The sequence below is a fragment of the Anomaloglossus baeobatrachus genome, chromosome 6, assembly GCF_048569485.1.
Source record: "Anomaloglossus baeobatrachus isolate aAnoBae1 chromosome 6, aAnoBae1.hap1, whole genome shotgun sequence".
Taxonomy (NCBI): domain Eukaryota; kingdom Metazoa; phylum Chordata; class Amphibia; order Anura; family Aromobatidae; genus Anomaloglossus; species Anomaloglossus baeobatrachus.
The window spans coordinates 557,259,184-557,281,341 of NC_134358.1; the positions used below are offsets into that span (position 1 = coordinate 557,259,184).

General features: G+C 42.2%; 2 protein-coding genes and 1 long non-coding RNA gene across 3 annotated transcripts in view; all 3 read right to left on the bottom strand.

Annotated features, from left to right (window-relative positions):
• THSD7A (thrombospondin type 1 domain containing 7A) overlaps positions 1-22,158 on the bottom strand; it is a 701,817-nt gene that overhangs the window by 462,065 nt on the left and 217,594 nt on the right. The window lies entirely within an intron of this gene.
• Positions 15,780-17,773, bottom strand: LOC142243983 (uncharacterized). Its single transcript, XM_075316168.1, has 4 exons — positions 17,581-17,773; positions 17,344-17,500; positions 16,477-17,214; positions 15,780-15,783 (listed from the first exon to the last, which is right to left on the bottom strand). The coding sequence occupies exons 1-4, from the start codon at positions 17,693-17,695 to the stop codon at positions 15,780-15,782; spliced, it is 1,014 nt and encodes a 337-aa protein (XP_075172283.1). The 5' UTR covers positions 17,696-17,773.
• Positions 17,891-18,357, bottom strand: LOC142244617 (uncharacterized). The gene is made up of 3 exons (XR_012724602.1): positions 18,203-18,357; positions 18,050-18,127; positions 17,891-17,969 (listed from the first exon to the last, which is right to left on the bottom strand). It is a non-coding gene; the product is annotated as an uncharacterized LOC142244617 (long non-coding RNA).

Below are 22,158 nucleotides of genomic sequence, written 5' to 3' on the forward strand. Positions count from 1 at the left end.
CGGGAGACGTATCACAGTTGCTTCCCGCCTTTTTAAGATGGAGGAATCTGTCTTCCCATGCCGACTATGGCTCAGGTGTCGACCAGCTGTGTGCTCATTAGTGATCACTCTATCAAGAGTTAATCTATGCTAGCCTGCTAGTTACTTTTTGGATCACATGTTGCGGGAGACCTATCACAGTTGCTTCCCGCCTTTTGAAGATGGAGGAATCTGTCTTTCCATGCCGACTATGGCTCAGGTGTTGATCAGCTGTGTGCTCATTGGTGATCACTCTATCAAGAGTTAATCTATGCTAGCCTGCTAGTTACCTTTTGGGTCATATGTTGCGGGAGATCTATCACAGTTGCTTCCTGCCTTTTTAAAATGGAGGTATCTGTCTTCCCATGCTGACTATGGCTCAGGCGTTGCCCAGCTGTGTGCTCATTAGTGATCACTCTATCAAGAGTTAATCTCTGCTAGCCTGCTGGCTACCTTTTGGATCACATGTTGCGGAAGACCTATCACAGTTACTTCCCGCCTTTTTAAGATGGAGGAATTTGTCTTCCCACATCAACTATAGCTTTTGCTAAACTGGTTCATGTGTTATTGTGTTTCAGTAACTGGTGATTTACTGTGTATTGCTTGGTGTGCAGTGGAATTCCTCCTGTTGTCTGGTTATTTCCTTCCTGCTCTTAGTTTTCCTCCTTGGAAACCTATCACAATTACTCCCCGCTTTTTTAAGATGGAGGAATCTGTCTGACCATGCTGACTATGGCTCAGGCGTCAACCATCTGTGTGCTCATTAGTGATCACTCTACCAACAGTTAATCTCTGCTAGCCTGCTAGTTACCTTTTGGATCACATGTTGCGGGAGACCTATCACAGTTGCTTTCCGCCTATTTGAGATGGAGGAATCTGTCTTTCCATGTCGACTATGGCTCAGGCATCGACCAGCTGTGTGCTCATTAGTGATCGGGCTATTAAGAGTTAATCTCTGCTAGCCTGCTGGTTAACCTTTCCATCACATGTTGTGGGAGACCTATCATAGGTACTCCCCGCCTTTTGAAGATGGAGGAATTTGTCTTCCCATGCCGACTATAGCTTTTGCTAAACTGGTTTATGTGTTGTTGTGTTCCAGTAACTTATGATTTACTGCATGTTGCTTGGTGTGCAGTGGAATTGCACCTGTCGTCTGCTTATTTCCTTCCTGCTGTTAGTTTTCCTCCCTGGAGACCTATCACAGATACTTTCCGCCTTTTTAAGATGGAGGAATCTGTCTTCCCATGGTGACTATAGCTTTTGCTAAACTGGTCCATGTGCTGTTGTGTTCCAGTAACTGGTGATTTACTGTGTTGCTTGGTGTGCTGTGGAATTTCGCATGTCGTCTGGTTATTTCCTTCCTGCTCTTAATTTTCCTCCTTGGAGACCTATCACAGTTACTCCCCGCCTTTTTAAAATGGAGGAATCTGTTTTCCCATGCCGACTATAGCTTTTGCTAAACTGGCTTGTGTGCTGTTGTGTTCCAGTAACTGGTGATTTACTGTGTGTTGCTTGGTGTACAGGGCACTTCCTCCTGTCGTCTGGTTATTTCCTTCCTGCTCTTAGTTTTCCTCCTTGGAGAACAATTTCAGATACTCCCCGCCTTTTTAAAATGGAGGAATCTTGCTTCCTATGCCGACTATAGCTTTAGCTAATCCAACCCGTGTGCTGTTGTGTTCCTGTTGCTGTGATTTACTGTGTGCTACTTGGTGTTCTGTGGACACCCTCTTATTGTCTGGTTATTTCCTCTCTGCTCTTTGTTTCCTCCTGATCACATATTATCTTATCTCGCCGTGTGTGATAGCTGTGTTTTGGTTTCCCATTTGTCCATATATGTGGGTTCAACCACTCCTGTCCTGGTCCTCTCCTTGGGTGGGAGAGTGGGGGTATTAGATCAGGGCTGGCCAAGAGCAGGGCAAGGAAGGTGGCCCAGACATGTTCACCATTAGATGTATCACTAGGAGTAGAGATAGCAAGGGCCCCCAAGACAGTCACCTTATTATCCCCGAACACCCCGTGACATTGGGCTGTCATGTGGATGGTCAGATCCATCTTTATTCTCATTATGTAGCAATTTATGGCAGTCACAAACATTGTAACAAAGTTGATAAACATGCAAGAGAGGATGGTGAAAGAAAAAGAGAAAAGAAGCGGTCAGTGTATGAAGCGTGCCATCTGATCCTGCTGTCATTCCCAGCTCTAATGCCTACAGGCTCAAGAAGGAAAGAAAGGAGGAAAGTTACAGGGAACCACAGGAAGAGATTACAGGATAGAGCTAGAATATAGTCGTCCTGCATGGTAGCTGTATACTCAAAACGGTAGGGCATTTTAGAGACCCGTAGATGCTCAGTGTGCTGCCATATGGTTGATCTTGTCTTGTTCCTGCACCTATCTATCCCTGAGATATGGCTCTGTAAAGTGCTGGAGAGGGGCAGTCGTGGATGAGGGGTTCTGGAGAAGTCTTCAACCCACCCTAGCACAGTACAGACACGGGGGGCAGAGTGGAGTAGGTGGTATGTGGCAAGGAGGTGATACCTGCTGACTGCTGCCGTTCGCCTTCTGGGTCCTGTTCACTCCTATGGGCCTGGAGCCCTGCTTGGTCAGGAAGGAGACAGACACTTGGTAATATTTGCTTCACTTCCAGCATCCATCTCGGCATTCCAACATCAAGCTCGGCTTTGCAGGGACGGCCGTAATGGGGCGACTTAACCTCCCGCTTCGGACCCACTCCCCCAGCATGGTGGTGGGACACTCAGCCCAGCTAACGGATGGGTAGACCACTTGCCTTACCACCGCAACTGCTTTCCCTCAAGTACCGGCAGATGACACCTCAGGTAGGATCACCCCACTTTCTCCTTATGTCTCCATGACACTTCTAGACTTATGTCCTGCTGCAATAGAGCCCCTTCTAACAGCCTGGCTTCTCTGCTTCTTTCTATCCTGTCTCTGTAGCAGGGACCAGGGGATGGTGAAGGTTTGGGCTTCCTTCACCCTTGAATCCTGTCCCCGTCACTGTCCTCCCTTCTGTACTCCACTCTGATCTTCTGTCCCTACTGGACTTCTCTCTCTTGTTTTGCTCTGTATCACAGTCTTTCCCTATCTGCCTGAACCAGGACGTTCCTTCCCCTAGGTTTCCTCCTGTGCTGATAAGCCACCTTCTCAATTAACTCCTGCTGCCCCATCATCTCCCAGTCCATCCTTTCTCTCTGAGGGACCAGGTGTTATGATTCAGTGACCGTGGAGGATCAAATATGCGGAAACCCAAAAAGTAACCAGAGTGGCTGGAACCTTAACGGACTGCAGACCTAATCCTGACACACAACTAGAAGTAGCCGTGGGACGATCCTACGATGCCCTGGTCGTCTCGATACAGCCGGAGAACTAAATATTCTTACAGAGAGAAAGATAAGAAAAGCTAATCTGCCTCGGAGCAATCCCCAACGATATAGATAGCCCCCCCACATGTAAAGACTACGGTGAAATAGCAAAACACAATACATAGCTAGAAAACAGATTCAGCAAAGATGAGACCCAAACTATCTGTATAGGAAAGGATAGGAAAGAGCAACTGTCTGCAGCCGGAAAAACCCTAATAAATCTCTGCATGCCTGATATGGAAAAGCATTGAGCCCACACATGCTCTCCCCCACTATATCAGTACTCTGGTGTTACTAGGATCCAAAAACACTAATATAGATGAGGGACTGAATTTAATACCAAGCATGACAAAACACAATACATAGGATAACATGGAGCAAGGTACACAGACATTCCCAGCAGGGAATGATCCAACGCCACCAAGAACTCCACACAGGCAAAATCAGGAATCCAGCATTAGTATCAAAACAAAAAAAGTACAAGAAAGTAGAAACAATAAACAGAGGTACAAAGACCAACTTATCTGAGAGATGTTCTGGTAGAGAGAAGGGCTGGTTTCAGAATGTCCTTAGCACACAGGAGATCCACTGAGCACCGGCAAGTAACAGGAGAAAACTATTCAGTTATATAGGCCCAAACTGAATGACCTGATTGCCAGTCCTCCACAGGCTCTCATTCAACAAGTCAACTGCCCCACCAGCACTGACCACAAGAGGGAGCCCCAAACTGGAAAATGTATTCACAACACCTGGGACCCATGACCTCTGGTGGCAGTATTATAGGAGGAAAATACACATTAATACAAGGCAGTTAATACAAATACAATACAGTGTCATTCCAACAATCACCATAGGGAAGTGGGGGCGGTAGGGCACTGGTCACCCTATTACATTCCCCCCACTTAAATTCGCTAGTCCTCTGGCGACAAGACCTGCAAGAAACACAATATGCACAATATCGGGGATGAGGGCAGGGTCCATAAGGAATTATACCTTATTACAGCTGCCTCCTTCCTGCGTATATATCTAATATTTTATAGCCAACTGGGTGTAGTCCTCAAAAAAAAAAACTACAGAGAATCATTGAAGACTACTCCCACTTGTTTAATAAGGCTAGAGAGAATGGGACATATCTCAAGAATGTAGAGTAGCAGGAAAAAAAAATGTCGCTGCATTCAGGAGAATAGAGGAATTTATATCAAGTAAAAAAAAAATACATATCAATGGTAAAAGACATAAAATGTACAGTGCGTAGGGTTGAACACTTATGCAATCGGCAACTTTTTCTCTAGTTTTTCTCTTTATAAAAAAGTTGATACATTTACTATAACGGCAGCATGCAAAAACAAAACTTTATAGGGGTTGAACAATTTTGCAAGATTATATATAGAGAAGCTTTTTATCTTTATAAAAAAGTTTATACATTTACTATAACGGTAGCATAAAAAAATAAAACTTTATAGGGGTTCAATACTTTTACAAAATTATTTATAAAAAAAGTTTATACATTTACAATTACCGCCGCATACCAAAAGAAAACTCTATAGGGGTTGAATACTATTGCAAAATTATATATAGATAAGCTTTTTATCTTTATAAAAAAGTTTATACATTTACTATAATGGCAGCATACCAAAAGAAAACTTTATAGGGGGTTGAATACTTTTGCAATATGATATATAGATATTTTTTTGTTGTTTATTATTATTTTTAACACAAAATTGATCATTTTTGCAACTGTAATCTGCCATTGACCTGATGTTACCCCGTTCACCAAGTGTACATAGACTGAAGGGCAGAGAAGAAAGTGCACCCCACATGAGCATATCAAAAACAGACGCTTGAACCGTTTTTTAGCTAAGTGTTTGGCGGGGATGAGAGCAGAAGGTTCCCAGCAGCGATGTCCTTTGCAATGCAGGAGCCTGGAATCTTGTCAGACTGAAAATATTTGTGCTTGTTTTATGCAGAAAGCGGTCGCCTACAGACATCAGAAGATGCGGGAAGATGGGGCCGGGGCTCATTGTGGGCAGGTTGGAGTTACTCGCCTCCAGCACTTGGAATAATAATAACCACGTATGGAGCTTATGGCAACACACAAATGTGCACTATGTTTTATTTTATTTTGACTTTCATATTTTGTAACTGATTTTGTAGGTCAAATTTCCTCTAAATATTCTAAAAATAAATATTTACACCCAAAGCAATGAAAAGTGATGTCACAGCGTTCAGTATATTCAAAGGGTTTACAGCACTGCACAAAACAGAGACATAAATAAATACATAAACTGTCCTTATAATGCTGACATATCGAGAAACTAGCAGTATTACATATGGCACATAAAACTAGATGCATATAGAGGGCAATATTATAGCAATTATATTCTTGTACATAGGGGCAGTATTATAGTAGTTATATTCTTGTACATAGGGGGCAGTATTATAGTAGTTATATTCTTGTATATAGGAGCAGTATTATAGTAGTTATATTCTTGTATATAGGGGCAGTATTATAGTAGTTATATTCTTGTACATAGGGACAGTATTATAGTAGTTATATTCTTGTATATAGGGGGCAGTATTATAGTAGTTATATTCTTGTACATAGGGGGCAGTATTATAGTAGTTATATTCTTGTACATAGGGGGCAGTATTATAGTAGTTATATTCTTGTACATAGGAGCAGTATTATAGCAATTATATTCTTGTACATAGGGGCAGTATTATAGTAGTTATATTCTTGTACATAGGAGCAGTATTATAGTAGTTATATTCTTGTACATAGGGGCAGTATTATAGTAGTTATATTCTTGTACATAGGGGCAGTATTATAGTAGTTATATTCTTGTACATAGGAGCAGTATTATAGTAGTTATATTCTTTTACATAGGGGCAGTATTATAGTAGTTATATTCTTGTACATAGTGGGCAGTATTATAGTAGTTATATTCTTGTACATAGAGGGCAATATTATAGCAATTATATTCTTGTACATAGGGGCAGTATTATAGTAGTTATATTCTTGTACATAGGGGGCAGTATTATAGTAGTTATATTCTTGTACATAGGAGCAGTATTATAGCAATTATATTCTTGTACATTGGGGCAGTATTATAGTAGTTATATTCTTGTACATAGGGGCAGTATTATAGTAGTTATATTCTTGTACATAGGGGTCAGTATTATAGTAGTTCTATTCTTGTACATAGGGGGCAGTATTATAGTAGTTCTATTCTTGTACATAGAGGCAGTATTATAGTAGTTATATTCTGGTACATAGGGGCAGTATTATAGTAGTTATATTCTTGTACATAGGGGCAGTATTATAGTAGTTATATTCTTGTACATAGGGGGCAGTATTATAGTAGTTATATTCTTGTACATAGAGGGCAGTATTATAGTAGTTATATTCTTGTATATGGGGCAGTATTATAGTAGTTATATTCTTGTACATAGGAGCAGTATTATAGTAGTTATATTCTTGTACATAAGGAGCAGTATTATAGTAGTTATATTCTTGTACATAGGGGCAGCATTATAGTAGTTATATTCTTGTACATAGAGGCAGTATTATAGTAGTTATATTCTTGTACATAGGGGCAGTATTATAATAGTTATATTCTTGTACATAGTGGGCAGTATTATAGTAGCTATATTCTTGTACATAGGGGCAGTATTATAGTAGTTATATTCTTGTACATAGGGGCAGTATTATAGTAGTTATATTCTTGTACATAGAGGCAGTATTATAGTAGTTATATTCTTGTACATAGGGGCAGTATTATAGTAGTTATATTCTTGTATATAGGAGCAGTATTATAGTAGTTATATTCTTGCACATAGTGGCAGTATTATAGTAGTTATATTCTTGTATATGGGGCAGTATTATAGTAGTTATATTCTTGTACATAGGAGCAGTATTATAGTAGTTATATTCTTGTATATGGGGCAGTATTATAGTAGTTATATTCTTGTACATAGGAGCAGTATTATAGTAGTTATATTCTTGTACATAAGGAGCAGTATTATAGTAGTTATATTCTTGTACATAGGGGCAGTATTATAATAGTTATATTCTTGTACATAGTGGGCAGTATTATAGTAGCTATATTCTTGTACATAGGGGCAGTATTATAGTAGTTATATTCTTGTACATAGGGGCAGTATTATAGTAGTTATATTCTTGTACATAGGGACAGTTTTATAGTAGTTATATTCTTGTACATAGGGGCAGTATTATAGTAGTTATATTCTTCTATATAGGGTGCAATATTATAGTAGTTATATTCTTCTATATAGGGGCAGTATTACAGTAGTTATATTCTTGTACATAGGGGCAGTATTATAGTAGTTATATTGTTGTACATAGGGGCAGTATTATAGTAGTTATATTCTTCTATATAGGGGGCAGTATTATAGTAGTTATATTCTTCTATATAGGGGCAGTATTATAGTAGTTATATTCTTGTACATAGGGGCAGTATTATAGTAGTTATATTGTTGTACATAGGGGCAGTATTATAGTAGTTATATTCTTGTACATAGGGGCAGTATTATAGTAGTTATATTCTTGTACATAGGAGTAGTATTATAGTAGTTATATTCTTGTACATAGGGGGCAGTATTATAGTAGTTATATTCTTGTACATAGGGAGCAGTATTATAGTAGTTCTATTCTTGTACATAGGGGCAGTATTATAGTAGTTATATTCTTCTATATAGGGGCAGTATTACAGTAGTTATATTCTTGTACATAGGGGCAGTATTATAGTAGTTATATTGTTGTACATAGGGGCAGTATTATAGTAGTTATATTCTTGTACATAGGGGCAGTATTATAGTAGTTATATTCTACACTTTGCACCTCTATATCATAATAATGGACAGTATTTGCATTTGTGGTTGCTGGGAGCAAGAACTTTTATATTTTGGATGGTGTCTTCCGTTCTGGCTTCTGTCGATGTCTTTCCTCCAAACTGATGTATTATAATAACAAGTAAAAATATGCAAACCATAGAGAGCCTAATTTTAAGCTCCAGTCATACAGTAAAGTATAAAAGTGCCATACATTAAACACATATTACTTCCATGTAGCTGCCAAAATACCATTGCCTAACAGTGCTGCCATCATCTGACCCTGTGAAGAATACTGGGAATGAATAGTAGTCTGCATGTCAAATTAAATACCACCGTACAGTAGTAAAAAGGAAAAAGCTTCCTGTTCCTGTCCTGGCTGAGGTGGCAGCTTAGGGGAGAAGCTCCTGCCACCCCTCACAGAAACCGACTAAAAACAGACCCCCCGGACGAGCCACCAAACAGAGAGCAGCACAGGAGGTTACCTAAAGCAGACAGCTATGGAACGGTACCTCCTGAGAAGCTCTGGGAGCGGTGAGTCAGCCTGGAGAAGCTTTGATATGGACAGAGGAGAAGATAAGATAATGGCGCCGAGCCTGATGGGGGAGGAGCCTGAACGCATGGTGAGAGACACAGAAAAGCAAACACAGAGCTGGAAGGGGAGAGATAAGGGAGATATGAGCGAGGAGACAGGAGATAAGGAAGATATGAGCGAGGAGTCACAGGAGGACACAGCAGGAGAGAGGTGGATGCAGGGGACTGATGATGGTGGATCGCAATGGGAGGATGAAGGAGATATGGAGGCAGAGGGGAGAGAAGATGCAGGCAAAGCAGGGCAGCTCAGAGACACAGCAGTGTTGGAGGATGAAACTGACAAACAGCACAGGGAGATTAATCCCACTCAGACTCACAGGAAGTCAAATGCAAGAATTCATAGTACCCCTTCCAAAGGAAACAAAAAGCAGCCTACTACACCAACATCACAAGCCTGCAAGCTATTGGGGGATGGAGGTGGTGGCCCAGTACAGACAAAGAGAACTAAGAAAACAGCACCACCTGCAGGCCAAGACAAGTACACACAAAAGCTTAATGTGGACTATAAAAAACTGGCTGAAGAAGTGACATCACACTTGTCAAAAGAGGTTAAAGTGGCTATTGAGGCAGCCATACAAACATCATTAGCTAATATGCAAAAACAGATAAATGCCCATGCCTCTAGACTGGCAGAATCAGAGCAGAGAATATCTGACTCCGAGGAGACAATACTGGCTATGCAAGCACAAATAGCAGCTCTAGCAAAATCTAATGAATACTTGAAGGATAAAGCAGACGATTTGGAAAACAGATCGAGACGAAACAACCTACGTATAGTCGGGTTGCCAGAGTCTGTGTCGATTGGACAGTTGGATAATATATGCGAGTTGGAGCTACCGCAGGCCCTGGGCATAAAGGCGAAATTCAGAGTTGAAAGAGCCCACAGAGTGGGTCCACTGAGACACCAGGAGGCGAATAAGGGAGAGGGCCAAAACTCAAACAAGAATACCCCGATAAGAGCCAGGCAGGTGATTGTCAAGTACCTTGATTATAAGCATAAGGAGGAAATATTGAGGGCCTTTAGAGAACGAAAGCGTCCACTACAATATCAAGGCAACAGACTGCTAATTTTTGGGGATTATTCAGCGGAAGTATCCAGAAGGAGAAAAGAATTTACCAAAATTTGCTCATTTCTGTACAACAAAAAAGTAAAGTGCCAGCTATTATACCCTGCTACACTGAAAGTTAGAAACCCCAATGGCTCGTTTGTATACTACAAGGACTACAAAGAAGCAGAAAACATTCTCATGGCAGAGCTCAACAAGACTAGGTCAGAAAGGCAAGAAAAAGGAGCTAGTGGAGAAGGGAATAATAGAAGAAGATCCCCCACAGGCTCAGGAAGAGATGTGGGACGTCTTGGGGGACAAAAGCAAGTTGAGACCAGGGAGGAAAGGAGGCCAAGCCCGGGTCGACAGCATAATTCTCGCCTGGAACACAGGAACCAACCCTTGGAGAGAAACCATGATACCTGAACTGGAACTCGCTCATTGTTTTTCCTTTTTTTGCCTGTTTTTTTTTTTTTTTTTTCTCTCTTCCCAAACAGGGAGAGGCGTTGAGGAGGATGCATTACGGAAAGAGGGTTGGGGAGGTGAGAGGAGGAGGGGGAAGGGAGAAAAGAGAGGAAAACATCCCAAAGTCTGGGTCCTCTTCCCCCCCTCTTTTTTTTTTTTTTTTTGTTCTTCTCCTTTCTTTCTCCATCTTCTCTCCCCTTGGTCTTTTTTTTTCTTTTTTTCTTTTTCTCCTTTGTCCAGGAACATCATCCAAATTCAAATGAAGTGGGCCTGTTCTGGGCGGACTGATGGCTACCTGGAGTCAGAGATAAGTAGGACTGGAGAATCTTGCTGAGGTTTTGACATACTGTGCTAATTTTTGCATAATTTTCAAAGGCTTATTCAAGTTAGTCCGGGGATAGAACATATATTTTATGGGGGGTGATTAGGGAGCTACATATTTTGGCTAGGAATAGGGGAGCTCACCAACGTGGCGGGAAACGCCGTGGATTTCTCGGAAGGGAAAATATGTTTTACAGTTACATGCTTTTTGTTGCATTTGTTATATTTGCAAGGTGGGGAAAGGGAGTGTCGATTTTGTGGTACCAACTGTGATTCTAGTGTCGAACATCTCATCTTCCTTGATGCAGGGGCCCATAGGGGAGGGAGTAGTAAAAGCAGAATACACAGGTTAACATGATACAGATAACTACGTGGAATGTTAAAGGGCTGAGATCACCTAACAAACGAGCAATGATATTGAGACATCTGAAAAGACTAAAGACAGACATTGCCTTATTACAGGAAACCCACTTGGGGGGGGGGAGGACTTTTTCCGCATGAAGAAACATTGGGTGGGCACCGTTTACGGGGCAGCGGCACAAGGTAGAAAAGCGGGCACTATGATTCTAATAAATAAACAATTCAGTCATGAGGTAGTGGCACATGAGGCAGACGACCATGGAAGGTGGCAGCACTTAACAATCGTTAGTCCAGCGGGTAAACTCAGTATTTATAATGTCTATGGCCCAAATTCACAACAAATCACATTCCATGATGACATAAAGGCCACCATATTAGCAGATGGGGAGGCTAACATTATAGTGGGAGGCGATTTTAACACTGTCCCAGACTCAGCTGAAGATAGGAGGAGGGGCGAGGAGGGGACAGCTAATGTGGGCAGGAGTTTAGACAATAGGGATGTAACATTAGAAGACGTAGGACTGAAAGACATCTGGAGACTAACTCACCCACATGACAGAGAGTATACACACTTCTCTCACCCTCATGATAGCTGGTCACGTATTGATCAGTTCTGGATCTCGCAAGACTTACTGAGTGGAACGCAAGATTGTGTGATAGAGAATATGGTGATCTCTGATCATAGTCCGGTGAGATTGGGCATTAGAGAGAAATTCAGGAGAGGTACCGATATCATATGGAGATTCCCATCGTTCCTTCTCAGGCAAGATAATTTCCATAAGGTGCTACAGGAGTGGTGGGGAGAATTCGCAGAGGACAATAAGGAACATAGAGAGTCCCCAGTGATATTTTGGGAAACGGCAAAAGCGGTCCTAAGGGGCCGTCTGGTGGGGTACGCAGCCATGATCAAACGGAAAACCAATGAGAATTATAATTTCCATAGTGAAGCAGTACGGGTAGCATATACAAATTATGTGACAAATAGATCTCCCATGACAAAAGGCAGATGGTTGGAGGCAAAAGAGGGATTTGACGAATGGGCCAAAAAAAAGGAACAACTATTCTGGTCGCACAAGGAGGTTGACTTACATAGGTTTGGCAACAAGGCGGGAAGGATGTTGGCCAATCTGGCAAGGGGCAGCAGAAAGATGACAGTGATCTCTAAACTGAAAACAAAGGGGGGAGAGGTGACTACGGATCCTAAGGACATTAATAAACTGTTGGGAGATTACTATAGAAAACTATATGGGTCAGGGAATAACGACATGACTGATGAGGCAGAGTGGCTAAGACAAGCCCAAATGCCTAGCTTGACGGAGGAAGATTTGAGTGCCTTAAACGCAGATATCACAGTAGAGGAGGTGACGAGAACAATTGGGGAGCTTAACACCAACAAGGCACCGGGACCTGACGGTTTCAATAGTGAATTCTATAAGGCTCTGAAGGATCTGATCTCGCCGGATCTAACCTCAGTCTTTAATGCTTTCCTGGGAGGGGCGGAAATACCCAAAAATTCCAACATAGCATATATTAAATTACTCCCCAAGGGAACCAAGGACCTGGATGATCCCTCTAGTTATAGACCTATATCGCTCATAAATCAGGATTTAAAAATTATGTCCAAGATCATGGCTAATAGACTGGCCGAGATCTTACCTAGGATCATTACGAATCACCAGGTGGGGTTTATTAAGGGGAGAAATGCCGTTACCAATATCCGAAAGACAATTCTAGTGGTAGACGCGGTTAGACTGGGTCTCACTGAGGGAGGGGCTAGACCTGCCCTAGTTACACTTGACGCAGAAAAAGCGTTTGATAATGTAAATTGGGGGTGGTTAGACAGGGTAATGGAGGCCATAGGGATTGTAGGCAAGATGAGACTTTACATTAGAAACCTTTATGCCAACTCGGGAGCTAGGGTTCACACTCCGGGCTTTCTATCAGACGTGTTCCCTTTGATGAAGGGAACAAGACAGGGCTGCCCATTATCTCCTCTTTTATTCAACCTGGCAATCGAGCCGTTGTCAAGAATACTACAGGGACAAAATAGCTTTAAAGGAATCAAGATAAGGGGTTCAGAAGTAAAGACAGCGCTTTTTGCTGATGACATCATACTTTATATGGGGGACCCCGGTGCGGATTTGCCACAGACTCTTGCCTTGATTGAAAAATTTGGCTCATTCTCCGGTTTCAAACTGAACAAAAAAAAATGCGAGATCATGTTCCTAAAGGGGCATCATGGGACAATGGGGGGACAAATAAGGGATGGCTGTCTATGTGGAATTCCTATAGCACAATCTTCAATTAAATACCTGGGAGTGCATATAGGAAGATCGGTGGAAACAATCTATAACTTGAATTATGGACCGCTAATCAGGAAAATTATAGTTCAATTAAAGGGATGGAAAGGTCTGCCACTTCCATTACTGGCAAGATGCCACCTGATAAAAATGATGAGCTTTCCTAGGCTGCTGTATCCCTTCCAGACAATCCCGCTATTGCTAAAACTAAAGGATGTGAATAAGCTCAACTCCGCGTATACAGAATTTCTGTGGAGGGGAAGGAAACCCAGAATAAAGCTGCGTACGCTGATGAAGTCAGCAGAGGAGGGAGGTCTAAACTTTCCAGATGTCCAAGGGTATAATCTTGTATGTATCATGAGGCATGTAATTGATTGGGTGAGAGGAACGAGTAGGCACTCAGATCATGCGATGGAAACTAAATATGCGTCACCGTGGGATCTGACGTCCATTCTGCACTCCCCACTATCCAGGGTTGAAGGGCACATAAGGAACTCAATTATATTCCGAGACACCATGCTAACATGGAAGTCGGTAAGGAAAAAACTGGGGCTCTCATGGAAAGTGTCCAAGTACTTGAACCCCTGGGCATTCCCAAATTTTCCCCTGGGACGAGAAAACAAGCTATTTACTAGATGGAAAGAGAGGGGAGTCAGGAGAATGATAGATGTTATGAATGTGGAGGACAGGAGGTGGATGACAGGTCGGGAAGTGCTGGATAAGTACAACCTTAATAGCTCACATGTCATCCAGTATGAACAATTGAAACATGGAATAATAGGAGACCTGGGTGTGGTTGGAAGAGAGCTGAACAGAAGTTCGATTGATGAGTTAGGCTACTTTCACACATCAGTTTTCTGTATTCAGGCACAGTCCTTTTTTTTGCCGTATCCAACGTTTCCGTTTTTGTTGTGCAAACCGGAGCCAACCGGACCCACCGGATCCGTTTTTTTGCGGATCCGTTTAGGACGGATCCGTTAAAAAACGGATCCGGTGGGTCCGGTTTGCATCCGTTTTGCATCCGTTATGTCCGTTTTTTAACGGATCCGTTTTTTTAACACTAAACAAACAATTAACGAGTTCCGTATTCTGATTGGCTATTGGGAACATATAGTATATATACAGTATTTTGAAGCATATATTACAGAATGAAGACAGAGACAAGCAGAAACCATGGATGCTATTCTTGCAAATTACACAAAGATCGCTGCAGATTTTATATTTGAGGCAAATCGCTTGGCTATCATCGTCAGAGAAAAGGAGCGACAGCGACTGAGGCGTCAGCGACATCGACGCTTTTGGATCCATCCCCTGACTGCCCAGAGACTGACACGTGGGGTGTTTTCAACCCTATACCTGGAGCTCCGTGGAAACCATGAAAAATTCACAAGCTATGTCCGGATGGCAGTGAATAATTTTGACGTCCTCCTTGGCCTTGTTGCGGACAACATCCGTAAAACGGACACCTACAGCCGGTTCTCTATAACACCCGAGGAGCGTTTGCTGGTTACGCTTAGGTAAGTTTTTTTTTTTTTAAATTGTATCCTCCTGTAAATTGACTTTTAACTGTAATGTGTTTGCTATTATTTTTTTATAATTATTGTCTTTCCTTTACAGATTCCTTGCAACTGGAGAGTCGCTTTCATCCCTCCACTACCAGTTTCGACTAGGAATTTCCACCATCTCGGGAATCATTAGAGACACTTGCCAAGCCTTGTGGGATTGCCTCCATGATGATTTCATCCCCCAGCCCACCAGGGACAGATGGCTTGCAATTGCTGAACAATACTATAACATTTGTCAGTTTCCAAATTGCCTTGGCTCAGTGGACGGCAAACATATCAGAATTGTGAAACCTGCTGCTTCGGGGTCAGAATACTACAATTATAAAAAGTATTTTTCAATTGTCCTAATGGCAATAACGGATGCGGAATACAAATTCATCTCAGTGGACATTGGCGCATATGGGAGATCCAATGACTCTCAGGTCTTTAAAATGTCCCCAATGGGGCGGCGAATCTATGGGAATACTTTTGATTTCCCTCCTGCAAGACCTCTTCCTGGCACATGTGAGCCCCCAATGCCCTTTGTTTTTGTGGCCGACGAAGCCTTTCAACTATCCCAACATCTATTGAAGCCATATGCAAGCCGTGGATTGACGCAAACACAAAAAATATATAATTACAGATTATCCAGAGCCAGAAGAATGGTGGAATGCTCCTTTGGGATACTAACCAGCAAATGGCGAGTCTTGTTAACAGCCATTAATTTAAACATTGAAACTGTTGATGAAATTGTGAAAGCATGTGTGGTACTGCACAATTTTGTTTTAACAAAGGAACCTTTGTCGTTGGATGACCAGAGTTTGGAATCCACCTCTTTGTCAGACTACACCAGTCCTGGATTTAGGAGTAGTGTTGCCTGTTCAACAATCCGTGACATATATGCTAACTATTTTGTGTCCCCAGAAGGTAGAGTAGATTGGCAAGATCAAATGGTGTAAGATTTTTCTTCAGTTTTATAACAAATAAAAATAATTATAAATAAATTAAATAATATCTTGTTAACCTTGTTAATTTTAATCTTTCACTCGCTTTAAAAATTTGTAATTTTTACCCCGTCAAATTACAACATGTTATGTTTTTGTATTACCTTATTATTAACTTAACTTGCTAAATAATATTCACACCAAAAAAAACAACAAATAAATACTTTTCAACCAAAAACGTTTATTTTTTATTACATAGATAAATAAATTATAAATTTGTAAATCTTGGGCTTGGGGTGGAGATAGTACTGGAGGGGCTGACAGGTGGGAACACACGCACAGTTGGAGTATTGAGGGTGGAAAGTGGTGTTGGTGGTGGTGGTGGGGAAGTAACAGAAGATGAAGGTGTGGTAGAGAAACCAAGAGGGAAACCAGGAGATGGGATGGGATTTGGTAAGGATTGAGGGGTGGAGTGGAGGGATTGGGAGACAGAAGAGGTGGCAGGTGAATTAGTGGTTTGAGTTGGGGTCATGATGGTTGTGGAAGGCGAGATGTGGTAGTGGGTAGGAAGTGTAGGGGCAGATGTGGTTGGGAGCTGGTACTGGCCCGCAGGCTGGTACTGGGCCGCAGGCTGGTACTGGGCCGCAGGCTGGTACTGGGCATCAGGCTGGTACTGGGCAGCAGGCTGGTACTGGGCAGCAGGCTGGTACTGGGCTGCAGGCTGGTACTGGGCAGCAGGCTGGTACTGGGCAGCAGGCTGGTACTGGGCAGCAGGGGGAGTAGGGACAATGGCTGGAGGGGGGGCAGGTGGTCTTGTAGGGGTGGGTGGAGGTGGTTGGGAGTCAACCTGCCCCAGAGCCTTCCGTGTGGCTTGCATTACATGCATCTGATGGTCAAGAGATAGCTTTTCCATGCGCTCTAGTACGGCTTGAAAAAAACAATGATTGGGAGATTTACTTGCATCTAAATGCAGCCTGTCCAGACGCGTGCACAATTCGTGTGTATTTTTTTCCATATTTGCATTTAGGAAGCTAAAAGATGCACGATTTTGTTCGGATAATAATTGAATGGCGTTCTGGAAGGCTGCATTTAGATGCAAGAACTCTGGCGCATAGCTCTTTTCCTGACCCCTATGACGCTGACGCCCAGAACCCAAAGGTGTTCTACTGAGGGCAGCAGTGTCAGAGGGGTGGGGTAGGGGAAAAGCTATCTCATCACCAGCAGCTTCAGGTAATGAAGTCTCACGGGAAGCTCCAGCGCAGGTGGATGGGACAGATGTAGATGGAAGGGAAGGTTCAGATGGGTGGGGTCTGTGCGTGTGTTCACCAGTGGCGGACTGTTCAGGGATCGCTCCTGTCGGGTTCGATGCAGGCTCCTGAGTGCTGCAGACGGTGCTGTTAAAAAGAGGAAAAACAAAACAATAATTAATTTAATTGCTATACATTGGCCCTGACTAAAAAAAAAAAGCAAAAAAAAACAGACATAAAATATTATACTTTGTACATATTGTGTGGAATATTTACCTTCTGCACACCATAGTTGTCCGGAGGAACGACAACGCTCTAAAGTAACGGTACTTCGATCTGCGTCCTCCGGATCCACTCGGGGCCTGCATCTCTTGATTTAACTCCTTTTTGAAGCGATCCCTGATAGACCGCCACCGCTTCTGAAGTTTGTCACCTGAAAGTGGAAAGCAGAAAGTGGTTATTATACAACACATTACATCAGGCAGCATAACCTACTGAACTGTGAATACTTACGCTGTTTCTTCTGGCCACGAGAATTGAGCTCCCCCCAACCTTCTACCGCTGCGTGGCATACCTCGTCCCAGAGTCGACGGGTTACGATCGAATCAGCGTGGCGGCGGTCAGCCATGTTCCACAGCGGCTCCCTCTCTCTAACTTCATCGATGAGGAGGTCGATGTTGATAAATCCGGCCTCCTCACCGTCAGAATCGGGAGCACGCTGTGATGCCTGTTCAAAGAAAGAAAAAAGAAATTAAAAAAAAAAATAGACAAAAATTCACACTGACATGAAAAAAAAAAAAAATAAAAAAAAAAAAAAACCTTACACTATGACCACCGCCACCTCGACGACGACCCTGGGACGGTCTTGGGGGAGCTCTATCATGAGCCCTAGAAGTTGAAGCCTTTAGTGAAGAAAACAAAAAAAAATTATTTACTTATATGTTTGGTGTGCTGTGGTAAACAATTCCTGTATGAAACTTACACTATGATCGCCCGCTCCGTGTCTTTCTCCACCCCTTCCGTCCTCTTCTGGCAGCATCTCCTGTGATGTTTCGGCCACCTGTGTAAATGTCGTTGATTTAAAAAAATGTTTTTTTTTGTATTTTTTAAAAAAAAACCAAAAAAAAAAAAATACCTCAGTTTGTGAACCGAAGGGCGGGCTACCAGAAGACGACATTTTTTTGATTACAGGCCACGCACAACAGGACCTCAACCTCAGGAACACTCTTGCACTGCCACGGAAGATAAAAGGACCCAGCAACAGGCTGCCCAGAAATGTACCGCAACACTGCACCTGCAAAAAAAGAAAAAAAAATGTCTAAGTACATGTACGCAGCTCACAGCAGTGATCTGTGGACAGTACTGTGGACATTACCTCAGGAACACTCTTGCACTGCCACGGAAGATAAAAGGACCCAGCAACAGGCTGCCCAGAAATGTACCGCAACACTGCACCTGCAAAAAAAGAAAAAAAAATGTCTAAGTACATGTACGCAGCTCACAGCAGTGATCTGTGGACAGTACTGTGGACATTACCTCAGGAACACTCTTGCACTGCCACGGAAGATAAAAGGACCCAGCAACAGGATGCCCAGAAATGAACCGCAACACTGCACCTGCAAAAAAAGAAAAAAAAATGTCTAAGTACATGCACGCAGCTCACAGCAGTGATCTGTGGACAGTACTGTGGACATTACCTCAGGAACACTCTTGCACTGCCACGGAAGATCAAAGGACCCAGCAACAGGATGCCCAGAAATGAACCGCAACACTGCACCTGCAAAAAAAGAAAAAAAAATGTCTAAGTACATGTACGCAGCTCACAGCAGTGATCTGTGGACAGTACTGTGGACATACCTCTTCCCTGGAGCACTGGACTGGAGGACAGCAGAAGTTGAAGTCAGGATCCGGCAGGAAGTGTGTAGAATGTGCTGGATCCTTTTATAAGTTTTGTGATGAGGAAAAAAAAAAATTTGCGCATGCTCTGTTTAACAAACCGGATGCGGTCACCGCATCCGGTTTAAACCGCATTGCGCCGGATCCGGCATGCATAGACACCCATTGTATACAATGCCGTATTGCGCCGGATCCGGCAGAATGCGGTTTTTTTAAGGGGACAAAAAACGTTACATGATACGTTCTATCCGGCCGCCGCATTCAATTATTTTGCCGCATCCGGAAAAAAACGGATGCAACGCAAAGCCATCAGGTACAATCCGGCAACAATGCAAGTCTATGGGGGATAAACGGATGCGGTACCGGATCCGTTTTACCCGTTTTTTTCCGGATTGAACCTGATGGCAAAAAACTGATGTGTGAAAGTAGCCTTACTGGAATGTGATGTAACAAGTATAAATGTCTCTAAAATTTATCGATCGCTAAGGGGGGTGCTTATCTCTCGGGAGGATAGTCGGACTTTAAAAGCGTGGGGGAAACAATTGGGAAGGGAAGAAGTGGTGGATGATATACTGAGAGGATGGGTACAAGTGCGGAAACACATTACCAATGAGAGATGGAGAGACACTCAATTCAGAATTCTACATAGGGCCATTATAGGTTTCAACATACCAGGTAGGGATAGGTGGTGTCCTAAGTGTCAAAAAGAAAAAACGGATATGCTGCATGGGCTATGGGAATGTGAGACAATCGCTAGGTTCTGGAACCAAGTCAGACTATTTGCCCAGTCAACATGGGGAATTTTCAGCAAACTAGACTTAATGGTGTGGATTTTCCACTCCTTTGAGGGAGGAGTAGGAGGAGGACCGAGCACGCAGGAAAAGAGGAAATACGCAATAATGCATGACATAGCCTTGATAGCTAAGCGTTGCATCTTAAAACACTGGATTCAAAGGGAGGGCCCATCCATAAAGGAGGTTGTGGGCGAACTACACAACCTTCTGAAGTGGGAAAAACTAGAAGCGGAGAGGGATAAAGATGGGTTGACAGCCAAGTTTTTTGTGAGATGGAGACATTTTATTGAAAGCCAATTCACACAGGGAGAAATAATTAACCTGATGGCACCTTTTGTTCACTCAGAGTGGTATATCCTGAGCGATATCCAGGACAGCCTGGGTAAACTGAGAATCACCTAGGAGGGGGCTCTGGCGGGAGGGGGAGACGAGACGGTTGGGAATACCAAGACACGCTAGCAAAATTGAAATCATTCAGGGACGACACAGAGATTTAACGAATTGTATTGCATATGTTATATTATATTTCATTACCTCTGTTTTGGTTTAATGTTACTGTATACTATCTTAAATCGAACAGCAACATGGAACTCCAAATTGGGGTATCACCCACCTCTGTCACATTTTGTCAGACGAATGTTCTTCTTTTGCAATGATACTTGTCATGTTTTTACAAATTTGAAAAATCAATAAAAAACGTTTTGGAAAAAAAGGAAAAAATACTTATCAGCCCTATAACCTTTGACTACGATGTAAGCAGGGCTGCACGGATACTAGAAATCCAGCCACATACTGTGTGGAGCAATAAAATAAGAATGGCAATCCAGAAGTCCCATGAAAGATGAAAAGTACATTCTTCATTTCCAAAAATTTAGAAAGTCCACGATAACTATGAAGGGTGAAAATATTTGTGAGATTAAAAGTACATAATAAGGATGACGCGTTTCGGACCGTACTGGTGCTTAATCATATCTTATGATGGATATGACTAAGGTCTAGCACATGAGATCACCTTGTCGAGGTGATCGGGCTCACATAGATTTGCCAATACATACAGTAAGCTAAGAATCTCTTTTTACACAGTCCGAAATGCGTCATCATTATTACATATTCTTAATTTCTCAATTTTTTCACCCTTCATGTTCACATGGACTTTTTCAATTTTTACAATAAAGACTCTTCCTTTTATCTTTTCATAGGACTGCCGTTCTTTCACCACCATACACTGCTGAAACGTAACCAACATACATAAGGAATTATGGTACATAATAAGGATGATGCGTTTCAGACTGTGCTGGTCTTTACAACAAAAGCATATCCAGTGGCACTCAATAATATAAGGATACATTGGCACTGCATTACTGACTGCTATAAAAATATTGGCAAAAAGGAGATAAATACACAGCTAATGTGAAAAATTAGTAAAAAGACATATGCATTGTATTACTGCTTTGGAAATATTGACAAAAACAAATTCTTAGCTCTTGTATTGGCCAATCTATTTAAGCCCAATAACCTCGACAAGGTGATCTCATGTGCTGGTCCTTATTCATATCTATCATATGATATGGCTAAGGACCAGTACGGGCTGAAAAGCGTCATCCTTATTATATACTGTAATTCCCTTTGTATGTTGGTTACGCTTCAACACTGTATGGTGGTGTAAGAACGGCAATCCAGCAGTCCCATGAAAAGATAAAAGGGTAGAGTCTTTATTTGCAAAAATTTAAACAGTCCATGATGAACATGAAGGATAAAAAAATGAGAGACTAAAAATACATTACATAAGGATGACTGGTTTCGGACTGTGCAAAGAGATTCTTAGCTTATGCATTGGCCAATCTCTGTGAGCCCGATAACCTCGACAAGGTGATCTCATGTTCTGGTCCTTAGTCATATCATTATAAGTATGGTCTAAAACGCGTTATACTTATGTACCGTAATTCCCTTTGTATGTTGGTTACGCTTCAGCACTGTATGGTGGTGTAAGAATGGCAATCCAGCAGTCCCATGAAAAGATCAAAGGTAGAGTCTTTATTTGAAAAATGTAAAAAGTTTCTGAATATGAAGGGTGAAAAACTGAGAGATTAAAAATACATAATAAGGATGAAGCATTTCGGACTGTGTAAAGAGATTGTTAGCTTACATAGCGGCCAATCCATGTGAGCCCGATCACCTCGACAAGGTGATCTTATGTGCTGGTCCTTAGTCTTATCATTATATGATATAACTAAAGACCATCAATGTCCGAAACGCATCATTGTTATTATGTACCATAATTCCCTTTGTATGTTCGTTACACTTCAGCACTGTATGGTGGTGTAAGAACGGCAATCCAGCAGTCCCATGAAAAGATAAAAGGTAGAGTCTTTATTTGAAAAATGTAAAAAGTCTACGATGA